At 39.1% G+C, this 26,914-nt stretch overlaps 1 protein-coding gene across 2 annotated transcripts; it reads right to left on the minus strand.

The window, feature by feature from the left end:
- Positions 1-497: 497 nt before the first annotated feature.
- ctbp1l (C-terminal binding protein 1-like) lies at positions 498-25,072 on the minus strand. Of its 2 annotated transcripts, none has more exons than XM_079479561.1 (11): positions 24,908-25,072; positions 23,356-23,409; positions 22,970-23,150; positions 6,493-6,647; positions 6,269-6,413; positions 5,978-6,184; positions 5,590-5,804; positions 5,319-5,449; positions 5,052-5,179; positions 4,109-4,226; positions 498-4,024 (listed from the first exon to the last, which is right to left on the minus strand). In XM_079479561.1, exons 3-11 carry the CDS (start codon positions 23,025-23,027, stop codon positions 3,835-3,837), a joined length of 1,347 nt encoding a protein of 448 aa, XP_079335687.1. In that variant the 5' UTR covers positions 23,028-23,150; positions 23,356-23,409; positions 24,908-25,072; the 3' UTR covers positions 498-3,834. The 2 variants fall into 2 exon arrangements, 1 of the variants encoding a protein (XP_079335687.1); XR_013787905.1 differs by having other exon boundaries at positions 499-4,024; positions 4,109-4,254; positions 24,908-25,007.
- Positions 25,073-26,914: the final 1,842 nt, after the last annotated feature.

The raw sequence follows: 26,914 nt of genomic DNA on the forward strand, positions 1-26,914 counted from the left end.
TATGCAAGTAAAGTTTCTCAGTCATTTGGTAACAATTTAAGCTGGCACACCAGGTGGGGGGAATTTGGCCCGAGCACCTCATTAAACTGACTGGCAACATCGCTGTTGAGAGACCGATAAACAACCATCACTGACACATTCACCAGAGGACATCAAACAAAAATACATTTTTCTTAACACTACTCCAGCTTTTATGGCAACATTCATGGCAATAATCAGTATTTAGTAATGACCGCAAACATCCATATACAGTATATAGCTCAAACATCCCAAATTATGCAAGAAATTCAATGACACACTTTGTTCAAGACAAAAGATGCAAGCACGCTCAAGAAATCTCTAAAGCTCATGGACAGAGTACCAAAAATCAGCCCAAGCAAGAAACTTCAGCATATTCACATTAAGACATCAGACAGTACAGATATCAAATCAGATTGTGCCTTGTCACACCTAATTCAAGTAAATGTAAGCGAGAAAAGAACGAGCAACACATGTTTTAATCTTTAGGATTTTATTAAAATACCTTGTGGAATTTACCATCAGAGGTTACCATCACAAACATGATTGTTTTCTAATAAAAAAGTAAACAAAAACAAAAGTAAAGCTTAAGAGCCTAGTTACATGTTTTTTTTCCGTTTTTACTTTTTTGCTGTCTGGTGATGGGGGAGAGGGAGAAAAACAATAGAAGGTAAGAGAAAGGAATAAAAAGTTCACATGTTGTAAAAATACATTTCCCAACTTCAACGGTACACGCGGTTCTATTAAAACATTCATTCTTTTGTTGTTAGGTGTCAGTGCGACAAATACGCGGTTAGAGAGCAAAGAAGAGTGATAGAAAGGAAAAGACACTCACTGTCGAAAGATGGACTGTTTAAGAGACAGCTCTACATCATCTTCATTCATATGGAGGAAGATGATGACAGACTGTCGAATGATATGCGTGTGTGTGTGTGTGGAACCCTGAGAGAGAAACTGACCGCTCCAAGTCCATATCATTCCTCTCCAGACTTCCTTTATAGACTCGACCGTGCCACAGCTTCATCCCACAACAGGGATCGGCTTGTCCTGATAGCGCCTGAGCATTCCGCACCTTATCGCCAAAGCCATTTGTGTTCTCCCGAAATATGCATTGAGCACACAGAGCGACGTATGGCTAAAGAAAACGGCTTCCTCTCTCTTGCGTGTTTGGCGGGATGAGGAGGGTTTGCGAGGGGAACCAGGGAAAAGATATTCACAAAGCCCACCACGGTCTACAATGTTAAGGCAGCGAGGGGACCACGTGACGAACTATAATCGAAACATGAGGGATTCCCGGATGCTGAATGGTAAAATATTGACCAAGGTTCATCTTGAAATGTTTCAGTACAACATGTCGAACACTGAATGACACAACTATCCACTTCTTGGTTATAACACATAGTGCACATCTTATATCGAAGCCGGATGAGGTTGCTGGCAAGGAAACACCACAATAATGCTTGAGGAAACTTTCAAAATTCAACAAAAACAGCCCAAAAAAAGAGATTATTTCACAGAGCTGTGTGGATGGGAATAAAGGGCATCACTTCAGTCTAGGAAAGCTGCGTGTCACTCAAAACTCAACACCAAACTTGGCCAATAAGGGACGAGGGGAGGGGCCTAAAAGGTACATCACCATGCATTATTCCATGAGTACTGACTATCAAGGAAAACAACCATCCGGGGTTACTTACAACAACATCAGATATATAGAACGATCTGTAGGCAGCCAATTCTCACACCCAACCCGCATTCAGACATTAGTTTCAATAATGTACCATTTCAGACCCCCTTCTCCATTTACACACATACATCTCAAAAAATGTGCTCCTCTTTTTTTGTTTGTTTTTACAGAAAATTACAAAAATCACTGATCCTATAAAGCTAAAGCCTGAGATTCAAACTACATCTATGAAACAATATAAAGTAACCATATATGCTCGGAGAAAAAAAAATGAAAAGCTTAGTTTTGTAATTCAGGTATAACTGATATACTACATGAGCAGTCACACAGTCACATACATGTAGACGCATACACACCCCCTCAGAATTAAGAAAAACAAGCTGTACAAAGCAAGAAAGATCTGAGCATACATTCAATATCTGTTACTGAGGTATAACAAAGGCCTTTCTCTTCGCACCGAACGCCATCCCGAGACGCATCTTAAGCATGGGGACGACCTAACCTTCTTTGGAAAGCAAGTGGCTTTTCAGTTAGTCGTTCCACCTTATCTTGTGTGCTTGACGAATCATCTAAGAGCACAGAAAACCTGAAACCGCACAAGACGCCGATGAGACTCGGATGGATGGTGCAGTCCACAGCAAGTTTCCGTGGGTCTCTTACGTCTGATCTCCTGCTAACCTTCAGTCTTTCGAAACAAGCGGGAGACTGGCTATGTGATAGTGAGCTGGTATCAAATAATCAGTTGTGAGAGGGCCATTGACTTACTGCCTCCTGCTGGCCAAACAACATTACTGCAACGTTACATCTAAAATGAGCAGAACGTGTAAACCGAGACATCTGTACGTGTTTGAGCGGAAAGAGACTGAGATTTAAGTGCCTTGTGGGGCACTCCAAAATATTGGAGAGGAAGGGCATAGCTGGCGTGCTCCACATTGATTTCATGGGAACCCGATGGAGGACGAGCGCGGAGATAAAGGGTGGACGAGGTGCCTCGCTGTGTCGCGAAGAGAAGGCCCTAATCGAAAAAGGAGGCACGAGGAGGAAGTACAGCAAGAGATATCTGGGAGAGAAAGAGAGAGGATATGGAAAACAAGGCAAATATTCTTCACATGGCTTAGAATACAAAAGGTGCCGATATTGTCATGGATTACAAATCGATGTGGTACACACGCAACATTTTGAGAGTTGTGCCACGTATCTGTCTCGCCACAAACAGCAGTGCAGAAACAAGGATGTGTGTTTTTGTAGCCTTTATTTCAGACTAGAAACGTGGGAGTGCTTGTGAGCCGTTAGCAAATCTCTCACCGTGAAGCCGTTCACAAAAAGCTACACAAAACCAATCTGGCCATCACAAGATGATGGAATTTCACATATGCCGTTTCAATGACACCTCAGGCTCTATGGATTCTATAGGTCTTGTGACTTAAAAGCGAGCACATGATCAAAACTCAAAAGCTCTCTCGCTTCCTGCAAACGTCTTTTTGAGAGAGGATGGACAGTTCTAGATGCCTTCCACATGGAGAGAGAGGAACACAAATGGACCGAGTTACTCTTAGCCACGGGCCAATCATTAGCCTTGATCTGTAACATCGAACGACAGGCTGTGAAATAAACGCTGATGGCTAGAGAAATTTATTAAGACGTAAGCAACTGTTGCTTTGTTTTGATGACCGAATGTCTGCTAAGAGAGGACAGGGTTGAGGTGGTTTACAAAATGTATGCTTAAAGGAAGATGGGGGGCTGGGTGGGGCGCAGGGGATGAAGGAAAGAAGGTCCATGCGTTTATTTCCACGCTGTTAGACAGTTTGATGGAAAAGAAAGAAACACTACGGGAAAAAACTCCAACTAGTCCACAAAGCAAAAGAATTGGGATTCGTAGCTTAGAAAGGAGTGTGTGAATCCAATTATTGAGTCCTTGAGAAGTTATTGCTTACTGCCAAAGTGGAAAAACTTGAGTATACAGCGAGTGGAAGTGGGGTGAGTTCGAGTGGGTCACTCCTGGGTTTGTACACGTGTTCTGTAGGACTGGGGTGACCCGAAGTCGCGTCGAAAGCAGGGGCGACAGCCTTGGCCGACCCTTGGGTTAGGTGAAAGGGCGTGGTGATCAGGGCAAAATGGAATGTGTTGGGATGCTATTGGTCAGAAGGGATGTCTCTGTCAGCCTCTGCCTTGGAGGGTTGCCCAGGTGACGGGGTATGAGGGGGGTGTGACACGGGGGCGATGGCGTGGACCAGGGGCAGAGATCCGGCCACGATGCCCTCCACTCCCGCCCCGGCTCCAGGCAAGCCTCCCGCTGCTACACCGATCAGACCTGCAGGAAACCTGCGGAAGATGAAAGAGCAATGCGTTTACATTTCTGTCTGTGCAGCCGGATGGTAAACAATGTCTGATAAGAGCCATATTTACCTGTAGGCGGCTCCATTTAGTTCAGAGTGCACCGAGGTGGCTTCCATAGACGGCCACTGAGATGCTGCCATCAGATACTCCTTATTCACACAATTCTTCAGACTGTCAGGGATACGACCTGCACGTGCAACACAACATACACAGCACTAACCGTTACTGGACATTAGGGCTGTCACGCTATCAGATTTTCACTACACGTCTATCCTGGATATGATTCTTTTTCAAATTCATCTTTGTTTGATTATTTTCTGTCGTTTCTTACGTGTCATATTTGGTCACAACTCAAAATACAAATGCAGGAAGTAGAAAACGTTTGTCAACAGTCACTAAGGCAAAAGCTTATATGGTTGCTGAATAGTTTCCAATATTACAATGCGTGTAGAATTAAAATGTGTTACTGCCATCATTTCCTCACCCTCTTGTCATTTCAAACCTGTATGACTTTATCTGCAAAACACACAAAAAAAGCTATTTTAAAAAATGTTGTTAACTAGCCCCAGTTAACTAACGCCAGTGCTGTTCAGTTATCAACTTTCCTCAAAATATCTGCTTTTGTGTTCTGCGGAAGAAAGTCATAAAGGTTTGCATAGAGAAGAGGGTGAGTAAAGGATGACACATTTTTCATTTTTGGTTGAACTTTCAATAAAACAATATCGACAATCATGATTTTTTAAATCATCGCTATTGTCAATAACTATATTCTGACACCCTTACTGCGTATTAAACTCATAGAAGGTTGTATATCAGACACCAGTATGCAATTTCTTCAAAATGACAAATTTAAGCAAACTTGACAATTTAATAGCGGCTCTGGTGGAATGACTTGCATGAAACAAAATGGCAAAATGCTCAATCCATGCTAACAGCCATTCAGCCGTGAATATGTTGGAATGCGCACACTAGGGAGGCATAGGCAGATAATCAACACCTGGGCTTTACTGACCTGTTATGGCTCGGCGCACCTCCCGCGCCGCCTCCTCCCTGGCCTCCACGGAGGCCTGTTCGCTGTACCAGGATGTGTGTGGGGTACAGATAAGATTTGGGGCGTCCTTCAGTGGGCCCTGAGAGAAACTGGTGCGGAAGCAAATGAGGGTTACTAACAATAATATGCAAAAATAACCCAAGACATACAGCCTCATGACCAGCTTCTAAACATGCATTACAGAATTGTTTTACCAAGCTGCAGATTCCAAGATTTGTTTCCTCTTACCTGAAGGGCTCCGTTTCATGGACGTCCAGGGCCGCCCCCCGTATTCTTCCCTCTTTCAGTGCCTGGGCTAGAGCTTTCTCGTCCACCAGACCTCCACGAGCTGTGTTCACCAGGAACGCCCCCTGACGCATCTACCTCAACACAGTTATTGATATTAAAGAGTGTAAGACTCAATCTACATTCCATAAGTTGCGAAACAAAGCTTTTCTTTTAAACCGAGCGCTGTTGATTTAACCCTGTTGATTTAGAGTAGCTGTATTTGTATTTGTACCTGTTTGATGGTGAAGTCATTGATGAGGTGGTGGTTATGTTCATTCAGACTGCAGTGTAACGACACACAGTCCGAGTGGATGAGAAGGTCCTGTAGTGTCGCCATGCGCTGGAGCCCTAGTGACCGCTCCACACCATCCGGCAGGTACGGATCATAGAAAATCACTCCAAACCCGAAGGCCTTTGCCCTCAGAGCAACTGCCTGGCCCACACGTCCTAAGAAAATCCATCGTCAGAAACAAACGTCAGTTTCAGTCTTCCATTTTGACCACTTTTTTTATCTATACATGGTGTGTTAGATTGATAGAAAATTACTGCAGGCCTATTTGCAATGCACAGCACAAACGCATTTAAACTGCTATAAACACTAAAATGTATTATGGACTTACCAAGCCCGATGATGCCCAGCGTCTCTCCTCGAATGCGGGCTGCGCCACCAGCCACCTCCCTGATTTGCTCCACGCTGGAGGCGCGGGTGCCCTCGCGCAGAGCCTGATGCATCCAGGTGACGCGACGGTACAGGTTCAGAATGAGACACATGGAAGTGTCTGCCGTTTCCTCCACAGATGCGGCGGGCACGTTACACACCGCAATACCTGTTCACAACAGAGACACAACCGTTACACGGTCAACTCGTACGACCAAAAAAAATCATTTTGTGGTACAGGAGCAAAGCTCACCCAGCTCTGCTGCAGCCTTGACATCTACATTGTCGAACCCGCTGCCGATTCTCACAATGACCCGTAGACCTTTGAATTTGTCCAGGTCGTCTCGTGACAGCGTGATGGTGTGGTATAGCAAAGCACCCACAGCTTCATTAAGAACCTGTGGCAACAAAACAGTAAGTGTGAAACACAAATGATTGTATATTGCTAAAACGTTTGAAGCCAAACGGAAACTGTACCTTCTCATGAATCTCCTGGGTGGACTGAGCATCACAGAAGGCCACAGTGGCCACGTCCTTCAGGATGGGCATCTCCACAGTGCAGTCCCGCCCATCCAGCAGTGCCACCAGAGGACGAGGGTGCATGGGCCCATTGAGGATGGGTGGTCGAATGCCTGTAAAATTCAAAACACCTTATTTAATAACTGAATTAAAATACTGCATTTAAAAATAAGACCGTTTAGCATCCTCCTACATCGCCTTTTGGTATTCTTTTATCTCTAATCAAATCTGCATTGCCGTTGAAAAAATATAGCTCTGATGTGCAGAAAAATGTTGAGCTACAAATCTGACTGGATGATGTCTATGTTAATGCACTGCGACCGGAAAAATATTTCAGCTGGGGAACTGTAACAATTAGTGAATTCTTAGTCTAAAATACTTGCCACAAGATGCTTGGGAGCGTTACAAATGATCTGCTCTCATCCAAAAGCAAACTAGTTCAAACTATAGTTTATTTTGTTGCCTGTAACTGGACCGTTACATGGGATTGGGTTCTATGGCCATGTGTAAATAATGGCGCTTTTCCACTGCATGGTACCGGTTCGGTACAGCTCACTTCACTTTGGCTAAATTTGCTGTTCCACAGCAGTTTAGTACAGTTTCAAACTGGGTAAGGATTATACATTTATATAATCCTCTACTGTCGTAGCATCATTGTGAACGCGACAAAAGCAGCAAAACAAATTACTGCTAAAAATAACAGTTTCTCGGAAATCTCACAGCAAAGAGCAGTCAGCAATCATTTGGTTTGCTTGACGGACACGAGGGTAAGCTAATGTAGCATTTAGCATTGCGTTAAAGGAGTAGTTCACATTCAAAATAAATTTTCATGATAATTTACTCACCCCCATGTCATCCAAGATGTTTACGTATTTGTTTCTTTAGTCGAAAATAAATTAAGGTTTTTGATGAAAACATTACAGGATTTCTCTCCATATAGTGGACTTCAATGGACTCAAAAAGGTTGAAGTTCAAAATTAAAGTTTCTGTGCAGCTTCAAGGGGCTTTCAACGATACCAGACAATGAATAAGGGTCTTTATCTGGTGAAACGATCATCCATTTTAAAAATAAAATTAAAATGTATATGCTTTGAAACAAAAATGCTCGCCTTGCTCTGTTCTGCGATGCACATGCATGACTTCGTACATGTTACGTAATTACATAGTGTGGAGTTTAGCGGGCTTTTGCGTTAGTAAATGGTCCGTGGGGAAATGCAGTGCTTCGTATGTACAGTAGTTAAATGGATTAAACAAAGCTTCGATTCAACAAAAATTGCCACAATGATTTTTTGTATTCGAATTACTCGAGAATTAATTTCAGCCCTATACTGTAACCAGTGGAAAACCCCTAAAATGTGAGCTGTACCGCGCAATAGTACGCAGTGGAAAAGCACCATAAACAAGCTTTGACAAAGCACATGTGGGTTTGGAGCACACAAAAAAAGCATTGACTACTTTTAAAAATAAGGCTGGATCTTCAATGTTGGTGGTCAATTTACAAAGACATTATCTTAAGGTACTACTGCATCATAGACCTTAAGTCAAAGATGCTCCAGTCTCTCTCAACACAAAAACGTCCATCACAATTCCCTGACAGTTAAATACGCACTTGCTAATAAATTGTCTTGCATTTTCATTGGTTTATATACTTACTATCTTTCACACCAAGACCTATTTTTAGTGGCATGCTCAATCATGATCTTCCTTATGCTACAGGCAAAACAAGCTATAGCGGCTGTAACATGTTTGTGAGATGATGTCATCATGCAGGGTATTGGTCAGAGTCACAATGATGAACGTGCTTTGAGCATTTAGTACATCACTACCTCTGTTCAGATCATGAGGGCGCACAACAGAACCTCTTTACTTAACACACCCAAATCAGTTTGATAGCAGGAAGCACAGTCAAAAGGAAACATCCAAGTTGTGCTCATCTGTCTGTCTGTCCTCAGCACCACTGCAAAAGCACAACAATCTATATGGAAAGTAGGGCTGTCAACTTTAGTCGTTTAGTCGACTAATCGGTCGATGCCGTCTTGGTCGACTGACATTCTCATTGGTCGACCAGTTGCCTATTTTTTTTAGCCTATGTTTCATCCCCAACTTTAAATACTTTAATTTCGGCTATTTAAAAAAAATCACTTAATTTTCAAAGAATTGTATTATTATTATAGTTTTATGTATTATTGATGTCTTTTCGTTGTTGTTTTATAAATGTTCTATGACGATTGTTTAATAAATGTTCAATCAAAATGCAAAACATCGCGTCTTTTTTTTTAGTCGACTGATCGCTGCGCAGGACAGGACTTTGGTCGACTAAGCATTTCTTTGGTTGACTACAGCCCTAATGGAAAGAGCTTTTTTTTGCTTAACTTTGAAAAGAGAGCTTGTTTTTCAAAGAAACAGGGCCCACACAGAAATACTTCCATGTCCTTGGTCAGTGGTTCTCAAACTGTTTTGTTGTAAGGCCCCCTATGCAGCCCCCCCCAATAAGACTTATAAACTTAATTTTAATAAAACCGTATACATACTCAGTTAAACAATGTTGAAGCATCAATACTTTTGGTTGGGGTCTTATTTTTCTTATGTTTGATCGCATAAAATGTATGATACATGATTTCATAAAATGCCACAAAATCTGTGGTCCCCCTGGATCCATCTTGGCCCCAGTTTTAAAATCACAGTCCTATGTAGTTAACTCACATAAACTGCTTCAATGGGAGCAAATTATGTCACCATAGTACCAACTAATAAAATCGCTTCCACTTTGATCACGATAGGTACTTACAAACTTTGCAAAGTCATTTAAATAATATGCTTTGATATTAAAATATATTTATGAAAACCATTGATCTTTTAATGTGCTAATAAAGGCCACTCACAAATCTCTCTTTTTCAATTTAAGAAAGCCGATTGTGAAAATATTTCTGCCCTGAAGAGACTCCAACAATTCGGATGTGACACAAACAAGCCTTTATTTGTATCCATGTATCAATTAATATCTTCTTAACATGGCTTTTTGCTTTTCTGGCCAGGAAATATTTGAGGGGCTCAAAAGGAAATATTTCAGACCTCAAACTAAGGAAGTATTCAAACGAGAGGCGCTGAACTACCATATTTTCATTTGGTTGGATTTGACATACTGACCCAGATTAACATTTTTATTTAGGTTTGCGGGCGTTTTGTTGTTACTATTTACATAAACCACATCAGACTCCGTTGTACAACAATTTCAAGGGAGAATCGTCAAAATCCACAAACATTTGTTTACAAATAAAAAACAGATTCATCGGGAAAAACAATCGTTAGATTAGTCGACTAATCAAAAAATTATCAATTGTTTAATCGACAAAAAAGAATCGTTAGTTGCATCCCTAATTTTTACCATCATAGGCTGGTTTTAAAACACACTGCGGACACATTAGTGTTCAAACACCTTATAAAAGTGAATTTTCCAGAATATGTGTCCTTTAATTTCAAAAGCTTTAGACACAGTTTACAACATCGTTAGAAGACGTGTCGCATCAGTTTGCTCGTTTTAACGACATTCCACTTTCCCCCAGCTAAACAAATACTTTAACTTCCTGTAAACCTATTCAACATGGCAGTATTAAAATGCCAGTTAAAGTTAATAACAGGTGTCTACAGTTCTTTTAAGATCTTCTGCTGTCACTTAAGCCATTTCAAAAGTGTACTTTTGCACCATAAGAGTGAATATTAGTAGGGCTGCTACGACGTGTCGGCCTTGTCGATTACGTCGGGGACAAAAATACGCTGATGTACGTGAAATGCGTCGATGCGTCACATGATTTACGTTAATGTGCAGTAATGGCAGATTTTGCTTCCAGGTATAGTGCAAAAGGAAAAGATAAACATAATAAAAAAACAGACCATGATCATCTAAAGTGTGGGAATACTTCGTCAGAGTGAACAAATCACCGTTTTGTCCGGACTCTCTTTGATCATCTGAAGTGTGGGAATACTTCAAAGACTGCTCGGACAAAACTGTGATTTGTTCACTCTGTAAAAAAATAATGGGATACCACGGCAGCACGACTGCGATGCAAGAGCACCTCAAGAGAAAACATCCTGTGAGTATTTGTTTACAGTAAATTCTTACTGAAGCTACTTTGCCTTTCAGGTAATTTCTGCACTGATTTAGGCAGTTTTTTGTTGGACTTTTCTCCTTGAATATACACGTTGTCTTTCAGGCTGTTTTGCACTGTTAGGCAGTATTTATGTTTGAATAAACTGAATTAAGTGTGTATTCTTTTTAGAAAATTATTTAATAAATCTTTTAAAGTTTAAAATACTAACGGTAGAAGCTGTACTTATTTTACAGGAAATTTTACCAAATAAGTTAAACGGTAACCCAACTAGAGCTGCAACTAACGATTATTTTAATAATCGATTAATCTGTCGATTATTTGTTCGATTAATCGATGAATCGGATACAAATTTTTAAAAGCATTCATTTTCAACCCTTTATTGAAAAATAGAACTGACATTGCAAAACATATTTCAAAAGCTTTATTATTACTTATTATATTATTATTACAGCTGGCTGTGGTTTACATGATGCATTTCCCATCAAGAAGCCTCTCATGGTTTGCTGTTTTTTTCTGGAATTTTTTCGTGTCTCTCTGATGGTCTTTCCTCTACCTCCGCTCTGCTTTTTTAATTTATTTTTTCTCCGCTATGCTGCGCGGCGCGATCAACTTTTTTTAGTCCCGTGACACACTAGATGCGTGGCGTGAGCGTCTCAGAAGCCTGGCGTGACCGTTTTTAAATCGGCTCCCATGTTAACAGGTTAGAGCTTGCACACTGCCTGCGTGAGACGAGCCGCACGGAAAACGCGTGCATGCTAGGAATTGAATCGACGCCTATTTTTCACGAGACACGCAAGCGTGTTGGAAGCGTTTCCAGGCAAAATAGAATAGGAAAAGATGTTTATATGTAATTTTGTACACGAATACATATTAATGAATGCCATTTTGATGTTTGAAAGCTAATCATCATTTATTTGAACGTATTTTCAAATTGAATTTCATTAAACCAACATCTACACGTTACGGGGTTTACATGTCCACTGTAGAAAACATCAGGACTTAAATCATGTTTATAATGCATTTTTGGAGAAACAACAAGTGAATATTGAAATAAATTATACATTAATATTCCTATTAAGTATGAGATATTATTACTAAAATGTTGCAAATGAATACTCCAATTAACTACTTTTTTCCATAAAATCTTCCTCCAAGAAAATGCTTAGGCTATATCCAATGAAAAGATACATTGCATTGAATGGGAATATTAATTTATGTCCATCTGAAACACATATTGCATAAAGTAAACTCGTGCATCAATTGATTACGTTACATCTTTAATAACATATCTGAGAATCATCTTAATACGAATTGTGGTTCGTATTAAACCCCAAAATGTATTGGTGACTGAATTATTTTTGTTTTTTACGCTCTTAACAATGTGATTAAAAATGGAAAAAAATATGACACACTACAATAACAACGTAGTCTAGTGTGTCATCTGAGTGACGGTCCAACATCAGGTAATAAAGCTACAAAACATTTGGAAATGTTATTTAAATAAACAGACAGCCTACTTACTCATTTTTCGGATTTTGGAAGGTGTAGGTTATGTGAAAAAAGTTTAAACTTGTCGTGAATACAAGACCCTTGTCTGTCGGCGGCCTCCCTCTATGTCACCTATAGCAGCAGCAGCGCGCCAGCGCCGCGTCAGGCACGGTGCTGGTGTGCAAAGATACAGAAAACACGACGCAGCCGCCACAGAGCTGACACGCAACAGAAACGCCACGCTCACGCCACTCAAACATGTGGCGCGCGTTATAGTCGCGCGATACAACGAATCGATAATGAAATTCGTTGCCAACATTTTTAATAATCGATTTTTATCGATTCGTTGTTGCAGCCCTAAACCCAACAACAATCATTAGATTAATCGGAAAGTAATTGTTAGATTAGGCGACTAACCGAAAAATAATCGATTGATTTAATCGACGATAAAACTAATCACTAGTTGCAGCCCGACATATAAGCACCAAATATATACAAAATAGATACATTATATATTTTAAGACCCTATTAGGAATGATGGGGGAGTGACACAAAACTGAAAACACTTGTGATTTTACACAAGACAACAGCTCCAAACAATCCCAATGTCCCACACTGCCCTCCCCCCCCCATCTGCCAAATGAAAGTGTAAGCAGGGGACAGGGAAGATGAGGAAAGGGGGTAGGGGTCTTCACATGACTCATAATGACCTACATTCAGTAGACTGGAAGCGAAATTATCTTTGTCTCCATCCAAACAATACTACCATCAACAACTTTGAGCACTTATATCTGAAATACTACTAATACTGCACAATGAATAGTCTGTTTTCTATTTACTTTTATTTAACGCTCTGCCAAATAATATTTGTTGTTGCTTCGTTGCAAATAGGAACCAAAATACACACAAGATTTACTGTTCCTACTAGGGATGTGCGAGACTTACCGACTAGTCATTTAAACGGTACAGCTCCTACTAGTCGACACTAAAAACAACAATCAATTACACAAAAAAATTGTGAAAAACAAATATTTAAATGACTTTCATTTTCATGTTTTGTTTAAGTACATTTTAAATAACATACTAAAACAATATATTTGAAAAAAGACTTGTTAATAGTCTTCAAAAGTGTATGAGGCACAAATGGTGTTAATTTTAGGTCAGATCTGGCATGCGTTTCCTTTGTGCCAATTGCAGCACGCTCCGAAATGACCACTTGAAAGACGAGTTGCGGGGGGGTTTTGGAGGAAAACAAGTAGGTTTTATGCAGACTGTGTCATATCAAAGTGGCATAGTAATCATGTCACTGGAGCCATGCGTAACCATTCTGTATTGGGTTCTTACTGCCGTGCTGTGGAAAATGCAGACGGAAGTGTGAAAAAGTAGATAATGATCTAAAGCTACACACAGTTATGTTGACAAATACTTAATAATAAATATGACAATTTAATTATTTAAATGCATGATATGATGAATGATTAACGTTGATGGCAGAATGTGCTGTAAATGCAGTGAATGCATCTTGAGCACACATAATAAAACTGAGATGAGAATGTTTCAGCTTCTATATTCACAAAACTTTAAAATGTCTGGACTTAAAATGTTTATCACAAAAAAAGCGCTTGAATAAACATGATCGCTTGGCAATGTTATCTGTCTGCCCTTGCAGAGTTTGCGCAGATTTCTCAGACAGTTATTGTTCACAAACATCGAGCTGGCTTTCATCAGAGCATAATGCTTGCATTTCCTTAACAAAACCATGTTATAATATATTAACATCGTAATCACATGCTAATTCGAGTGTTTAGCCTATGTGTGCAGGGGTTTTTCTGCATAGATTTCAGTGGTAGCGCAGTGGCAAGAGCGTGGCGCCAACAATGTCAAGGTCGGGGTTCGATCCCAGGGGATTGCATATACTTAGAAACACATGTATAGGATAATGCTATGCAAGTCGCTTTGGACAAAAGCGTCTGCCAAATGCATAAATGTAAAAAGCTTATATTTGATTAAGCAATTTTCTGTTTGATATAACTTAATTTTCATCAAATGTCTTGAACTTTTATATGTTGTTTGAAAAGTGTTTGGTTAATCCAATTAAAGGGACGGTTGGTCTACACATGCAATTATATACAAGATCAGGATGCCACCACCTCCGCCTCATTTTGGCTAGAAAAACCCTGTGCATGTTATATAAATTAGCTAATAAGGGTAGTATGCTTTATTGGCAGCTTTTTATTTCGCTCTGTGCGAGATAAAAGGAGTTCTGTAGATTGTTCTCTACTTTTTGTCCATTGCTTCCAATGTTCTTTTTTTTTTTTACAAAAAACAGATATAAAGGATTAAAATTCATACGGTTGTATGGGCTTCATATTTAAAACCCAGGCACAGACCAGCCAAAGCAAACAAATGTTCATCGCGTCAATTCATGCAGCCGCTAAAACGGTCCAGTCAGGGTTGGCGCATCAACAAATGCAGAAATATTAATAATCATAACGTAGGGAAGATGGAACACACATGCCTGTGTGTTTAAAGAATGTAGGGTTTTAATCAAATAATCAGTCACGTGATCTCACCGGTTCCGATGTCTCGTGAGATCAGACTAGTTTCACAAGAACACCATATCCTCACGCATTTGGATTGACAGTATAGTACAGTACAGTATAGCAATTGCAAGTTCACATTACGTTATATGAATACATTTAGTTTATGGAGTTTTAACTGTTTCTCTGAAGGCGATGAGGGTTCAGTCAGTGGAGGAAGGAGGATTGACAGTGTGATATGATCGCCACCTCTGCTAACACCAGCACCATGCAAAAGCATATAAAGAAAGCTGCATAATATAATTCATTAAAATAGAAGATTAATTTGTTTCATAAAGTACAAGGTGGTTTGAATAAAATACTTTTATTTTTCCCTATGTATTCAATCATTGAGGATTTCTTTGTCAAAAAATCAGTTTTGTTTCGTGGGATAAGCATCTCGTCACCCCTAGTTTAAACTACTGTCAATTAGCCATAGCGCACGTCCTTAGTTCCTACACCAGCACCAAAACTAAGTTGGGAATTATGACTTGGTCACAATGGTTGACTATGTAGGGCCCCACGACTGCCACAAACATCTCTATGAAGTATCAGTTTTTGCTATCTGGCTTTGATGACTATTGCATTGAGATGGCATGTAGGATTCAAAATCCTTCTTTTGAAATACATGTCTTGACACCCATTACATTGTGTGTAATGGTTTAACTAGTCGTTTCTGTATTCTAGAATGAATGTCATGTACATGTCCCCTAAGAAGCTATATAACTCTGGGACAGGTGACTCGAACCCCACACTAATTATCAAGAGCTTCTGTCGCCATTCAAGCAACTCACAAAGTCCATTTGGAAATTGTGTGAGTTTTTGTGTACGTAATAAAGAGCAGGCATGTGTAAAACTAAAGTCTCACAACAAAAAATTCCTTTAATGTGGTAAAGTTAACCCCTCTCTGTCATGACTTGCATCATATAAAAATAGCTAAACGGCTAAAACACCAGCATGTGTATACTAGGGATATGTCTGAATGGTCCAATACATTGTAACAACATTTTAATTCCATGGACACGTTTTAGATTTGCAATCCATTCTTGCAACTAATTGATATTTAAGTAAGAGGATAAATATAAACAAAGCTCTGAGAGGTTTTCATCTAGTACCTTAAAGATTCTCAGATTTTTCTACAATTTCTAGCAAAATATTGGTCTACAGTGACAAATAAAGTTACAACTATATATCCACTAAGGATCTTAATTCACACAGAGATGACTTAAAATAGACCAGTTCTCTAAAATAGACTACAGGGCTCCAAACTAAAAAAATCTATTAAGGAGCCATTGTCTTGTCTCCTATAGAGGAAAAACACAGGCGCAAAATAATATTTTTAAGAGCCACATAACATCAACATACATTTTTAAATGACATGCGTTAGGTTTAGCTCGCAAAAAGTTGTTTTCCTCATAAACAAGGCCATAAGGAGTCTTTTTCATGTTAATTCTGCACAAATTTGGGAAAATCTGCAGATTTCCGTGGAATAGTATTAAACAAATATAATAGCACAAATATACATTTGTTTTAAAAATAGTCTTTAAATCCTGCCTGTCGATACTGTATATTTCAATGCAGTTTATAGCAGATATGGTTCTGCTTATTTAAAAAGAGGCAGAGAACCTTTGTTTACTGATTGATGCCAAGACTACAGTTTAATCTGAATACACCAGACAAAATATTTTTCAAATAAATTCAATGTCAAGACCATATTAATATATTATATATACTGTATGAGAGTGTAAACATTTTATTGTTTTTTTTATTTAATCAGAGTTTAACAGAAAACATGGGGTTTGTTAATTCGTTATTATGCTTATTTATGTTTGTAACAATTACATTTTTCTGCATGTTCACAACATGTGAAGATAACTTCAAATAAAACCTTTTTAAATTCACATGTCGTTTGTTCTCGCTTCGAACGTATTTGAAATGATCCAGTGGTGTCTCAAGTAATAGACAGATTACGTTGTTAATCAAACAACGCATCTAATGCATGTTGTGTTTGTATACTTGTCAATAACAAGCGGCAAAATCCGCAGAACTCCATTGAGTTTTCGGCAGAGACCTGAAGGCGCGGAGCGCGGAAAATACGGAGCGCAATGCGCTGGAGCTGAGCATCCGAGAAAAATCCCAGCTGCTGGTGTAACCGGTTGCACCGCTCCTGCTTCGAGGCATGAGAGTCGGGGGCTCTTACGAGGACAGACCGCAGCCTCTAGTGTCAGTCATTGGAGCACCTCTTGGGGTCGGGAAGTGAGGTTTACCAGCACCACTCTCTCTCTCGTTGGCATTCTGTAGCCTAGACTGTTTTTGAGTAATTCACAAATTCATATTTTTTTACCATTTCAGTCTGGAGCCCTGGACTGGCTGGTTTTAAGCACCTATCCAGACTCTTTAATCGAGTCATTTACTAAGATGCTATCTCAATGAAGACAATGAATTATGCCATTATTAGACAAAAGACAACATTTAACAGGCTTAAAGCCTGAGAGTTAAAGAAGCACCCTGTACTCCGGTGATGCATATATTGTAGGGCTGTCAAACGATAAATCGTTATTAATCTCATCCACAATAAAAGTTTGTGTTTACATAATATATGTCAGTGTACTGTGAATATTCGTTTTGTATTTATAAACACATTCACGGATATATTTATAAACGCATACACATATCTTATTTTTTTCTTAAATATAAAAATGAATAAGCATGTATGTATAATTTAAATTAGTAAATATAAACATATACGTTTATAAATATAAAAAGTACAGAGACATGTATTATGTAAACACAAACTTATTCTGGTTGCGCTTCATCGTTTGACAGCCCTAATATATAGTCTGCACATTTGATGTGAAATTACATTAGTCACAGATTTAGCTTTAAGTGATAGCACGGTTTATAAACGAGAGGCGTACAAAGATGATATGTCAGACAATGAGGAACTTCTGAATGTCATAGCCAAGCACGGAACAACGTCAGGAAGGCTATTTTCAAGCAAACGCAACAAAATTTCAGACTGGGACAAATTTCTGTACATTGCGCGGTTTGCAGAAGATTATTTTAAACTAAACAGATGCGACAGGAGAAAATAACTGATTGTTATTAGAATGCAATATGGCACATGTGGCTCAAACATAAATTGACAAACTGCCATTTAATTATAACAAGAATCAGTATCGAATTTCACTTTTAGAAATGCAAGATCAGTCAATAATCGCTATCAGTTAATAAAAGATACTTCACACAATCGGCCAATGATCAGGTCCGATATATCATGTCAATAAAAAAGGACAGGGAAATGTACTGAATTTCTGCTATATAAAGAAAATGTTAAGAGGCATCCGCCGTTTGATGTTGAATATTAATAGTCATCATAATTAATAATAACATTCAGAAAGAAAAATAAATTGAATCTTCAGAATCTGTGCCGGCAGATATCACTTTGAATTACTGGCTATTGGTATCAGTGGAGGAATTTCGTATCGTTGAATCTCTACCGAAAACAAACACAGACCGAGCTACAAACATAGTGCAAAGAACCAAAGCCCTATGTAGACAAAAAACATAGTTATAACTGCAGTATAAATCACAATTAACAACGTGATTCACAAATCAGTTCAATATTATATAAACGTCCCTTCCCCATCATCAAACCATGGCATGGCGGAGAGACATGCAACCAGAAAAATATCAGTTGGAGGCAAAAGCACAGGTGACACCTGCTAAACATATCAAATGACATGCTGTGGAAATGACATTTCACATGACCAAGGCCAGACGGAATCTGCAGACTTTTTTTGTTAACTCTGCGCAGACATTTTTTCTTAATCTGCGGAATTCTGCGGAATAGTTTTAAAATAGTTTGAAATGAGTTATAAGTTAAAAAATGTTTTAAAATAATTGTGTTAAAAGATTTGAGAGAATGGGCCTTTAAAATTTACAAAATAAAAGCATTTACAAATCAGCTGTCAAAATTGAAATTAAAACTTAAAAAAAAACGTTATGAACATGTTTTATAAACACCATTATTGAATATAGACCTACTTGTTTATTTATAATATACATTTTACATGCAGAATGATATTTTTATAATGATGATCATACATGTAACTGGTGTTCACATTTAAACTATGACGATCTCAGTCGTTTTTTTTAACTACTGTAATGGATCTTTCAGTGATACTGTTTCAGCACATGAGATGAAGAAGAAAGGAATTAATGTGGAAAAAATAAGCGCTTTAACAAACTTGTTCGCTCATTGCATTGTTGTGTGTGAGTTTGCTGCGTCTTTACGCAGCGCTTCTTAAACCCAAGTATAATGTGTAGGCTAAGCTTGCTTCTATCAACAAAAACACGTGATGCAATACGAACACGACAACCATATCGTGTGGACATTTATATAGACAGGCTGCTTCATAAGTGGTTTTTTCTTTTGCTTTGCGTGAGGTAAAATTTGCTTGTTCTGTAGCCTACTTTAGAAACGATCACAATCTATAAGATTCGCTTGAGAAGTAGACCTGTGGATATCTTTGGAATCGATCACGCCATAAAATCATCAGATTGCAACCCTAAACAGCAGAGTACTTGAAGCATACTCAATCAAATACACGGTACTATTCCGCAGAAATCGGATTATGACTAATGACGATCTGAATATTTAAATTGTCCAAAAATACAGAAATGTCTAAATGTTAAAATCATAATTTAACAAAATCACAAAGCCCGAAAGCGTTCCGAGCAGCAAATCTTCTCTAAACAGCCATGTAAAATGTAAAGACCCTCCGTCCCTTCCATCACTGACAGGTGTTGCTGCACTGGCGGCTGATATGGGGGGGAGGGGGTGAAGACACCTCCATGATGCTCAATAACACGCACACAGCTATCGATAAAGGAGCTTGCCGTGATGAGGCCTTTAAGACAAATATTTGCACTATTCTCCCTCCATATCAGTGCTTCATGGCAACGCACACAGTCTTCAGGGGACAGAACAAATACCAGCCATACTACATAATACAAAAAAAATGGCAGAGCGGCGAAAATTACAGTCCGTGACGCTCTCTTATGCGAACAATGCAAACACTTATTCCTGTAGGGTCGCGGCGAGAACGCCGCTGAGAGCAGCACAGATGCCGTGTGTTGAGTCCGCGCCAGGCTACACGAGAAAGAGAGAGGGCCACAACACAAGCATGGCCATGCAAACAATGCCATTCATTCAGCGTTCATTTCTCCTCCATTTCACCCCCTCCCAAACCTGCTCCTGCTCTCTCGCTCTGCATTTCACCCCCAACACGGTCCTCACACGCACACACATAAGGAGAGGGGGGGAAGGGTGGGTGGATGATAATACAGCTGCACCACACCCTGCCTCCTGCCTGGCCAACACACACGCTCTTGCTCAAGCTGCAAGGACACACACAGTAGACGCGCCAAAAAGGAAAATTTACGGCTGCTTTGGACACCACACCCATTCGCATTACTCCCACTGCATCTCACGAGCTTCCAACAAATGCATGCACGCAACACCAAACACGAGGCAGGTAGATGTACATCCAAACCTTGCATCATGAAATCCACGCGCCTTGTCTTCTCTCCCCTCCTCTTCTATCGCTCCCTCTCCACCCTTTACAATCAGTGTCAGGCTGTTTTCGCCTGGCAAACTCCCATCTCCCGTGTCACACGCGCTTAGGCCCTCCCCCGCGGCACCGGTCCAATCAGAGGTCTGTGCTTAGAGCGTCATCCAACCAGCATAAACCTCCACGGCATTGACAAGCGGCATAAGAGGCAGTTGTTGTTTTTTAAAGACACAGCGTCTTCGTTGCATCTACAATCTTAACCTTGCTCCTATAAAGGAACGCCCCCTTCCCCCGATTACCCTCTGTGGACTCCCTTTCTGATGTCACTTGAATAAATATCATTACCATCTGCAGTTGTGACCACATAACCGAATTCGGTTTGAAGGCTGGGAAAGTTATGGGCGAGATCTTTATTTAGTCAAGCCTTTTTTTGCACATTACACAAATTAAAGCCACATTTCCGATGCCAAAGCTCGAAAGCTGAGGATGTAACGTGAACAAAGCAAAAACGTTTGACCTCAGAGGCCTCGTCTGGCAGACGACGAGCGAGAGAAGTCATCAAACATACTTTCCAATTTCAAGAAGCGTTACAAAAGACAATTTAGAAATAAGGCACGAGACACTGCTTTATTGTGAACAGTCACGGTTGGATTCTCGTGTTAAAGGCATAGTTCACCCAAAATAGAAAATTCTGTCATCGTTTACTCGCCCTCGGATTGTTACAACCCTGTATAGAGCTTGTCAATCGATGCCACAGTGAGTTGCATTCTTTTAAACATTAGACTATGATAAATTATGTCTTAATATTTTATATATAATATTATAACTATTGAAATCAACTTGTATCTGTCCATTATATGAGGGATCCCTGATATTAACAGTGTGCCTGTCTAGGTGCTATACAGAAATACAGTACACAGCAAGTGTTTCAAGTCACGTACAATGCACCCAAAAAAATTTATTTATATAAAATACTATATTAAACCACTCAAATACACTACCCATCATAAGTTTAGGATCACATACTCTCTATATTTTTTCACATTTTAGAATAGTAAACCTATCAAAACCAGTGAATAAAACAATTGTAACTGGGTAATTTACGTTGTGAATAAAAGCATCCTAGACACCAGACGTTTTATCATGTATCTTCTTGAGGACTCGGCCGGTGAAGCTTTTTAAACAGTTTTGTGGGAATTTCCATCTGTGCTGGATTCTTATTGGTTACTTATTATTTTATTTCTAATGAAAAAAACAAATTTGTTGGCTAAATTATATTTTTGTATGCAGAAGTAATTTCAAATATGAAACTATCTTGAATATTAAACTATTTTTCAGATCATAAGAAACATTACAAGTTTTTGACAGGTGTTGTACGCAATGACAGTTTCTGATACAATAACTGTTGAGGTGCGCATTCAAATTTGTTCATTGAGCAGACGCTTTTATCCAAAGTGCCTTACAAAATGAGAGAACATTTACTCAAAAATCTGACCTTTTTGAGAAAATTAATATGTTCTAGTCTTTTAAGCCATTATATAAAACATCGCCCTCAAGACATTTAAATAAAATTGCTTGGCACACATTACAGGGCATGCCAACACAGACGAAAACAACGATATGCAATGCAATAGGAGAGTATTCATATGTTTTTGTCATTTTAAATAAAAAGTTGCAAAAGGATTTCTCCGCAACCATTTCTATACATTATGAACTAACGCTAAATAAATGCTCCACATTTCTACAATGGGGTTTAACATAAAAGAAACATAAGTGTCATAGCTTTGCCTCTTTGATGTTAATGAGTAATTACACCTCGCCACATTGAGCATTCACCAAAAGAAACTAGGCAGTGAAATATATGTGCCGATGGATAAATACACAAGGGCTTCATTTTGATATGTGTGCGTTTCCAAGAACATATTCAACCGAACATCTTCAAAAGACAAGTACAATTTCTAAATCAAAGGTACTTTAAGCCACACATTAATTCGGAATTTTAACAACACTTGTGCGAGCATTTGAGCGTGGATGACTTGAGCAACCCCAGACACCCGTGCGGTTGACGGGGAGGAGCGATAAGAGAACAGTCTCTCAGGTGTCTCACCATGTTTAAACAAATCCTATCACCTGTCTCTCTCTCACTTTGTGTTTGTCGGTTCACCCGCTACTCTTCAAATCCGTACCACACTACTTACACAGATAACCTCTAACTATCTTTCTATAATCCATGGAAACAAAAAATTGCTATTGGGTAAAAATCTAAGCAAATAGAAATGTAACAGTTGCAAACCACATTCAATTTCCAAGTCAACCCAAAACTTCTCTACGCTGTACATTTGATGGTGGACTCAAGACAATATGAAATCAAAACGGATTTTATAGACGTTGCCAGTCATATTGTGCTTAATTGATCGGCACGTGTAACATCGCATTCCATTTGTCTGGAAGGTCTTGATGTCACACATGTGCTGTTCTGGCTGTGTTTCAAGTGGGTATTGTTAGCTCCGATTGCAAACTAGATATATGAAACATCCACTTTGGAATCAAGTCCTTATGAATAAAAATCCAGTGCCACCCGACACGTTCCTTCTTACACTTTAGTTTCATTTAGAAACACGGATCGCAAACGTGGCTTTCCTTTGTTTCTTATGGAGTACGGTTCAAGTATTCATATGCTCACCTTCGCAGATGCGGTCCAGTCTCTGCCGCTTCACTTTGTGTTTGTCCATTAGAGCCATCGAATGGCAGATCTTCAGTAGGAGCAGCTACAGCCACAACACAATGACAGATGGAGGGCAACAGCACAGCGTTCTGTTCTGAAAACACCCAGATCTCCAAAACGACTGCAACGGCCAATTTCACTGGTCAAGATATAGAAAAATATCGGAATATTACATCACAATGCAAAATGTACAATACAATGTCAATTAACTCTCTTCAAAGTTGAAAAATCCATCCATGAACGCATTGACAAGAAATGTATCCAAGCTTGTAAATAGATTTTCGTTATTATTGCTGTCGAACAACGTGAGATGTTTCCATGTCAAAAGAATTGTTATAACCCACCTGAAACTGAAGCCAAAGAACTACTCGTCTGATGTCAGTCTTTATAAAGGGTAACTAAGGAGGAGAAGATTCATATTAATGATATAAACACTCATTCTCCTAACTCGATGCACACACAAACACACACATTTACATGCATTCCAAGCAAATACATTTATTTTACACAAATATTTTGGCAGATGAGGCAGACAACTTCATCAGGGAAATTCCATGCAAATGTCAACCTTACCATAAAAAATAAAGGTTCAACTATACTGACAGCATAGTTGGCAACATGGTGGTTCAAATACCCACGTGAAGTCTCTCTTAATGTATTTTTAAGACATGATTTCTCATAGCCAGGTACGTGCTGTTTTGACAATTGTCACATCGAGTCTATATTCCTTATAAATGGAAAGATCAATGAAAATCGAAATATAATAATATAAAGAAATCCTAAAAAGTATGTTGCTATCCTGTAGCTCAGTGGTAAGAGCATCGTTGTGGGTTCGATCCCAGGGGATTGCACATACCCATGTATAAATGTATATGACATGGCATTTAATCACATCCATAGGCACGTTTATTTCCCTTTTTAAACTAGAAAACGCGTGCCTAGACTTTCTGACGTAAACACAATCAACGGGGGTTGATTGTAGATAACAAATATAGATAACAAATACATTCTCAAAGAGTTTGTGTGTGACGTCCGTAACTCAAAATGTCACATCCGTAACGCTGGAATTTCTGTCGTTTCAAACTCGCCGGACTGTCGATCGATGCTTCGTGCGCTTAAACAACGTCGTAAAGCGCACGTGATTCATTTTTCTTTCAGCAAAAACAAATATGATATAGTCGCTGCACCACCTCTGAATGACAGCGTTCTGCGGTTATTTACACAACATTTTCATTACGTCAACAAATAAACACGCATCAACATCATCTTCTGTCGGGCAAACTAGACAGATTAGACGAATCTTGCGTCGCGTCGTATGGCGAGGTCTCGAGCGCTCTTCGCTCATTATAATGGGAGAAACTCAAGAGGCGTGCGCGGGCACAGACCGGGAACGGCGCGCGCGCGCGCAAACTATCGCTTGAATATAAAGTAAACAGGCAGTTTGATGAATTATAACGGAGCGTTGCTGTTTCGTCGCGTCGCGTCGCTCGTTCACTAGCAGCGCACCCGGGCTATAAGTTCTTCAGTTATCGCTGCGCTAGCTAATTAGCACATGCAGTAAGACACAATGCAAAGGACTACAATTAACCCCACAAACCCCTAAAAAGAGCACACGGGGAACAACTTAAAAGACTAATCGGAGACCGCGCGTGACCTCAACGCCAGACGTTCTTTTTCGTTTCTGTTAACGTCGCCACGGCGTGCGTTAACAGACGTTGAAAAAAGCGCCCAGCCTGTGGTTGCTAACTTGAGCTACCAAACATTAAACACACACAGACGTGAGAGAGAGGTACACAAACACTCGTAATATCACATTGCTCACTCAAAAGCGCACGAAACGTGGAGTCTGGTGCGAGTTACGTTTAAAGGACGGACCAGAAGCGCAGCCGCACTCACCCGATGAAAGCGTGCGTAGAGGTTGATGCGCGGGTCAGTGTGGTCACGGTAGGTGAATCAACTCTTCCCCGCTATCACTCGCCATGAAATCTGCACAGAGGAGGAAGTCGAGGCCGCACAGACAACGTGCTGTGAAAAGCGAGCGTTCAGAGCGCAGACGTGAGCGCCGAACAGAGCAGCGCCCCCTACATACCAGCCCGTATCACTGCACGATCTCTTCTTCTTCCTTAGATTTTTGGCGCATTGACATCCTTTGTGCGTAACGCCACCTACTGTACGTTGCTGTTTTTTTATTAGAGATTCATGCAAGTCACAAAAGCACCGTCATTATACGATATAAACAAAGATATATATCAATCAAATAATAATGCACAATATAAAAGTTACAAACAAATACAAAAAGGGCATTTAATTACAAAAATGTGAAAAGCTTCAAAACTCTTTTAGTTTTTTTCAAGTTTCTAATTCTGTGTTTTTATGGATTTGTAAAACTTGGTTTAAATAATAAAAAGGTTAAGATGTTTGTCAGACAAATAAGGGTTCTGTATCCCAAGTAAGATCACATGGCTCCAAGCTTAAGGTGTAATTTTTTGATCATGTCTATTTTAAAATCAATCCATAATGAAAGTGAATAAGGACAATAATAAAACAAGTGTTCAATATCCTCAACAGATTCATTACAAAAGGTACATTTATCACAATTGTATGAATATATCTTCTTGTGGTAACGTTCACAGGATAATATCTATGAACAATGTTGTACATTGTTTCTTTTATTTTGTTAGATATAATGTATTTATAAGGCAATGTCCAGATCCTATGCCGTGTAATATGGCAAGGCTTTAATGCCACCTACATTTGGAGGATTGGAATCAACATTAAGGGAGTTTCTTATAAAGTTATTATTACAACTATTATCAAACAGAGAAAGACCATTTACAATAAGTTACGAATTTTGTAATGTTATATTATTAATGTCTATCTCTAAGTGTTTGGTAAATGTTATTATGCCACAGGGAATGACTTTAATTACTTTCAAATTTACTGTAAATTTTCTGTGTTGGAGGAATGTAAATGCATTTGTGTTAATTATATCCTGAATACACACTCTTTTTTTCATGGCTATTATTTCGTAAAGCTACTTTAATTCTGACACTGTATATTCTAGGTCCATACACATATGACTATTATCTCTCATCTTCATAATTTCTGGATTATTATAATATCTCTTTCAATATATTCTTCTCCCAGTTCAAATTTGAAGTCTCTTCTATTTCAGTTTCTACATTCTCTAACACTTTACCTATAAGTTTACTTATAACAGAAGTAGCCACTTTATTATCATCTATTAACACAGGAATTTGGTTAAATATTTTCCCTTTTCCAGCCATCTTTCTTAACATATTCCATATACGTCTAATGGAGTGTCTTAAAACAAAAATTCTTCCATCCTTCCCTTTTAGCATTTTTTATTGTTCTCCTCGCATTTGCTCTAGCCTTCTTATACAGTATATTGTCTGTTGATTATATGTTTTTCCCAAGTTGATTAAACGCTTTATTTCTTACCTTCATTGCTTCACTACACTCTTCCTTCCACCATGGAATAGTTTTCTTCCGTTGTCCCGCAGTTCTTTTAGGAATATACAGTATATTGTTGCAGCCTCCATTATTAAATTACAAAATATTTCCACCGTGTCTTCAACCACTCTATCAATAAAAGTTTACAATGTGTGCTAAATGATGTCCAAACTGCTACCGCACATTCTCACACAGGCACGTGTCATATCAAGTTTATAATTTATTTGTCATATTGACAAGATGGCAGTGACAGTTGTACTTTGCTTGATACGAGGTCCTCGAATTCTATAGCCGTAAATATTAATGAAATATTATAAATAATTATCCAAACACCAACGTTAACTTGTTACTTGCTTCATGACTGGTGCCTTCAAGAAGCGATGTAATATAATAAAGTTTATATACCTTATTAACATGTGGACACAAGCT

Source organism: Barbatula barbatula (assembly GCF_947034865.1).
Source record: "Barbatula barbatula genome assembly, chromosome: 18".
Taxonomy (NCBI): Eukaryota; Metazoa; Chordata; class Actinopteri; order Cypriniformes; family Nemacheilidae; genus Barbatula; species Barbatula barbatula.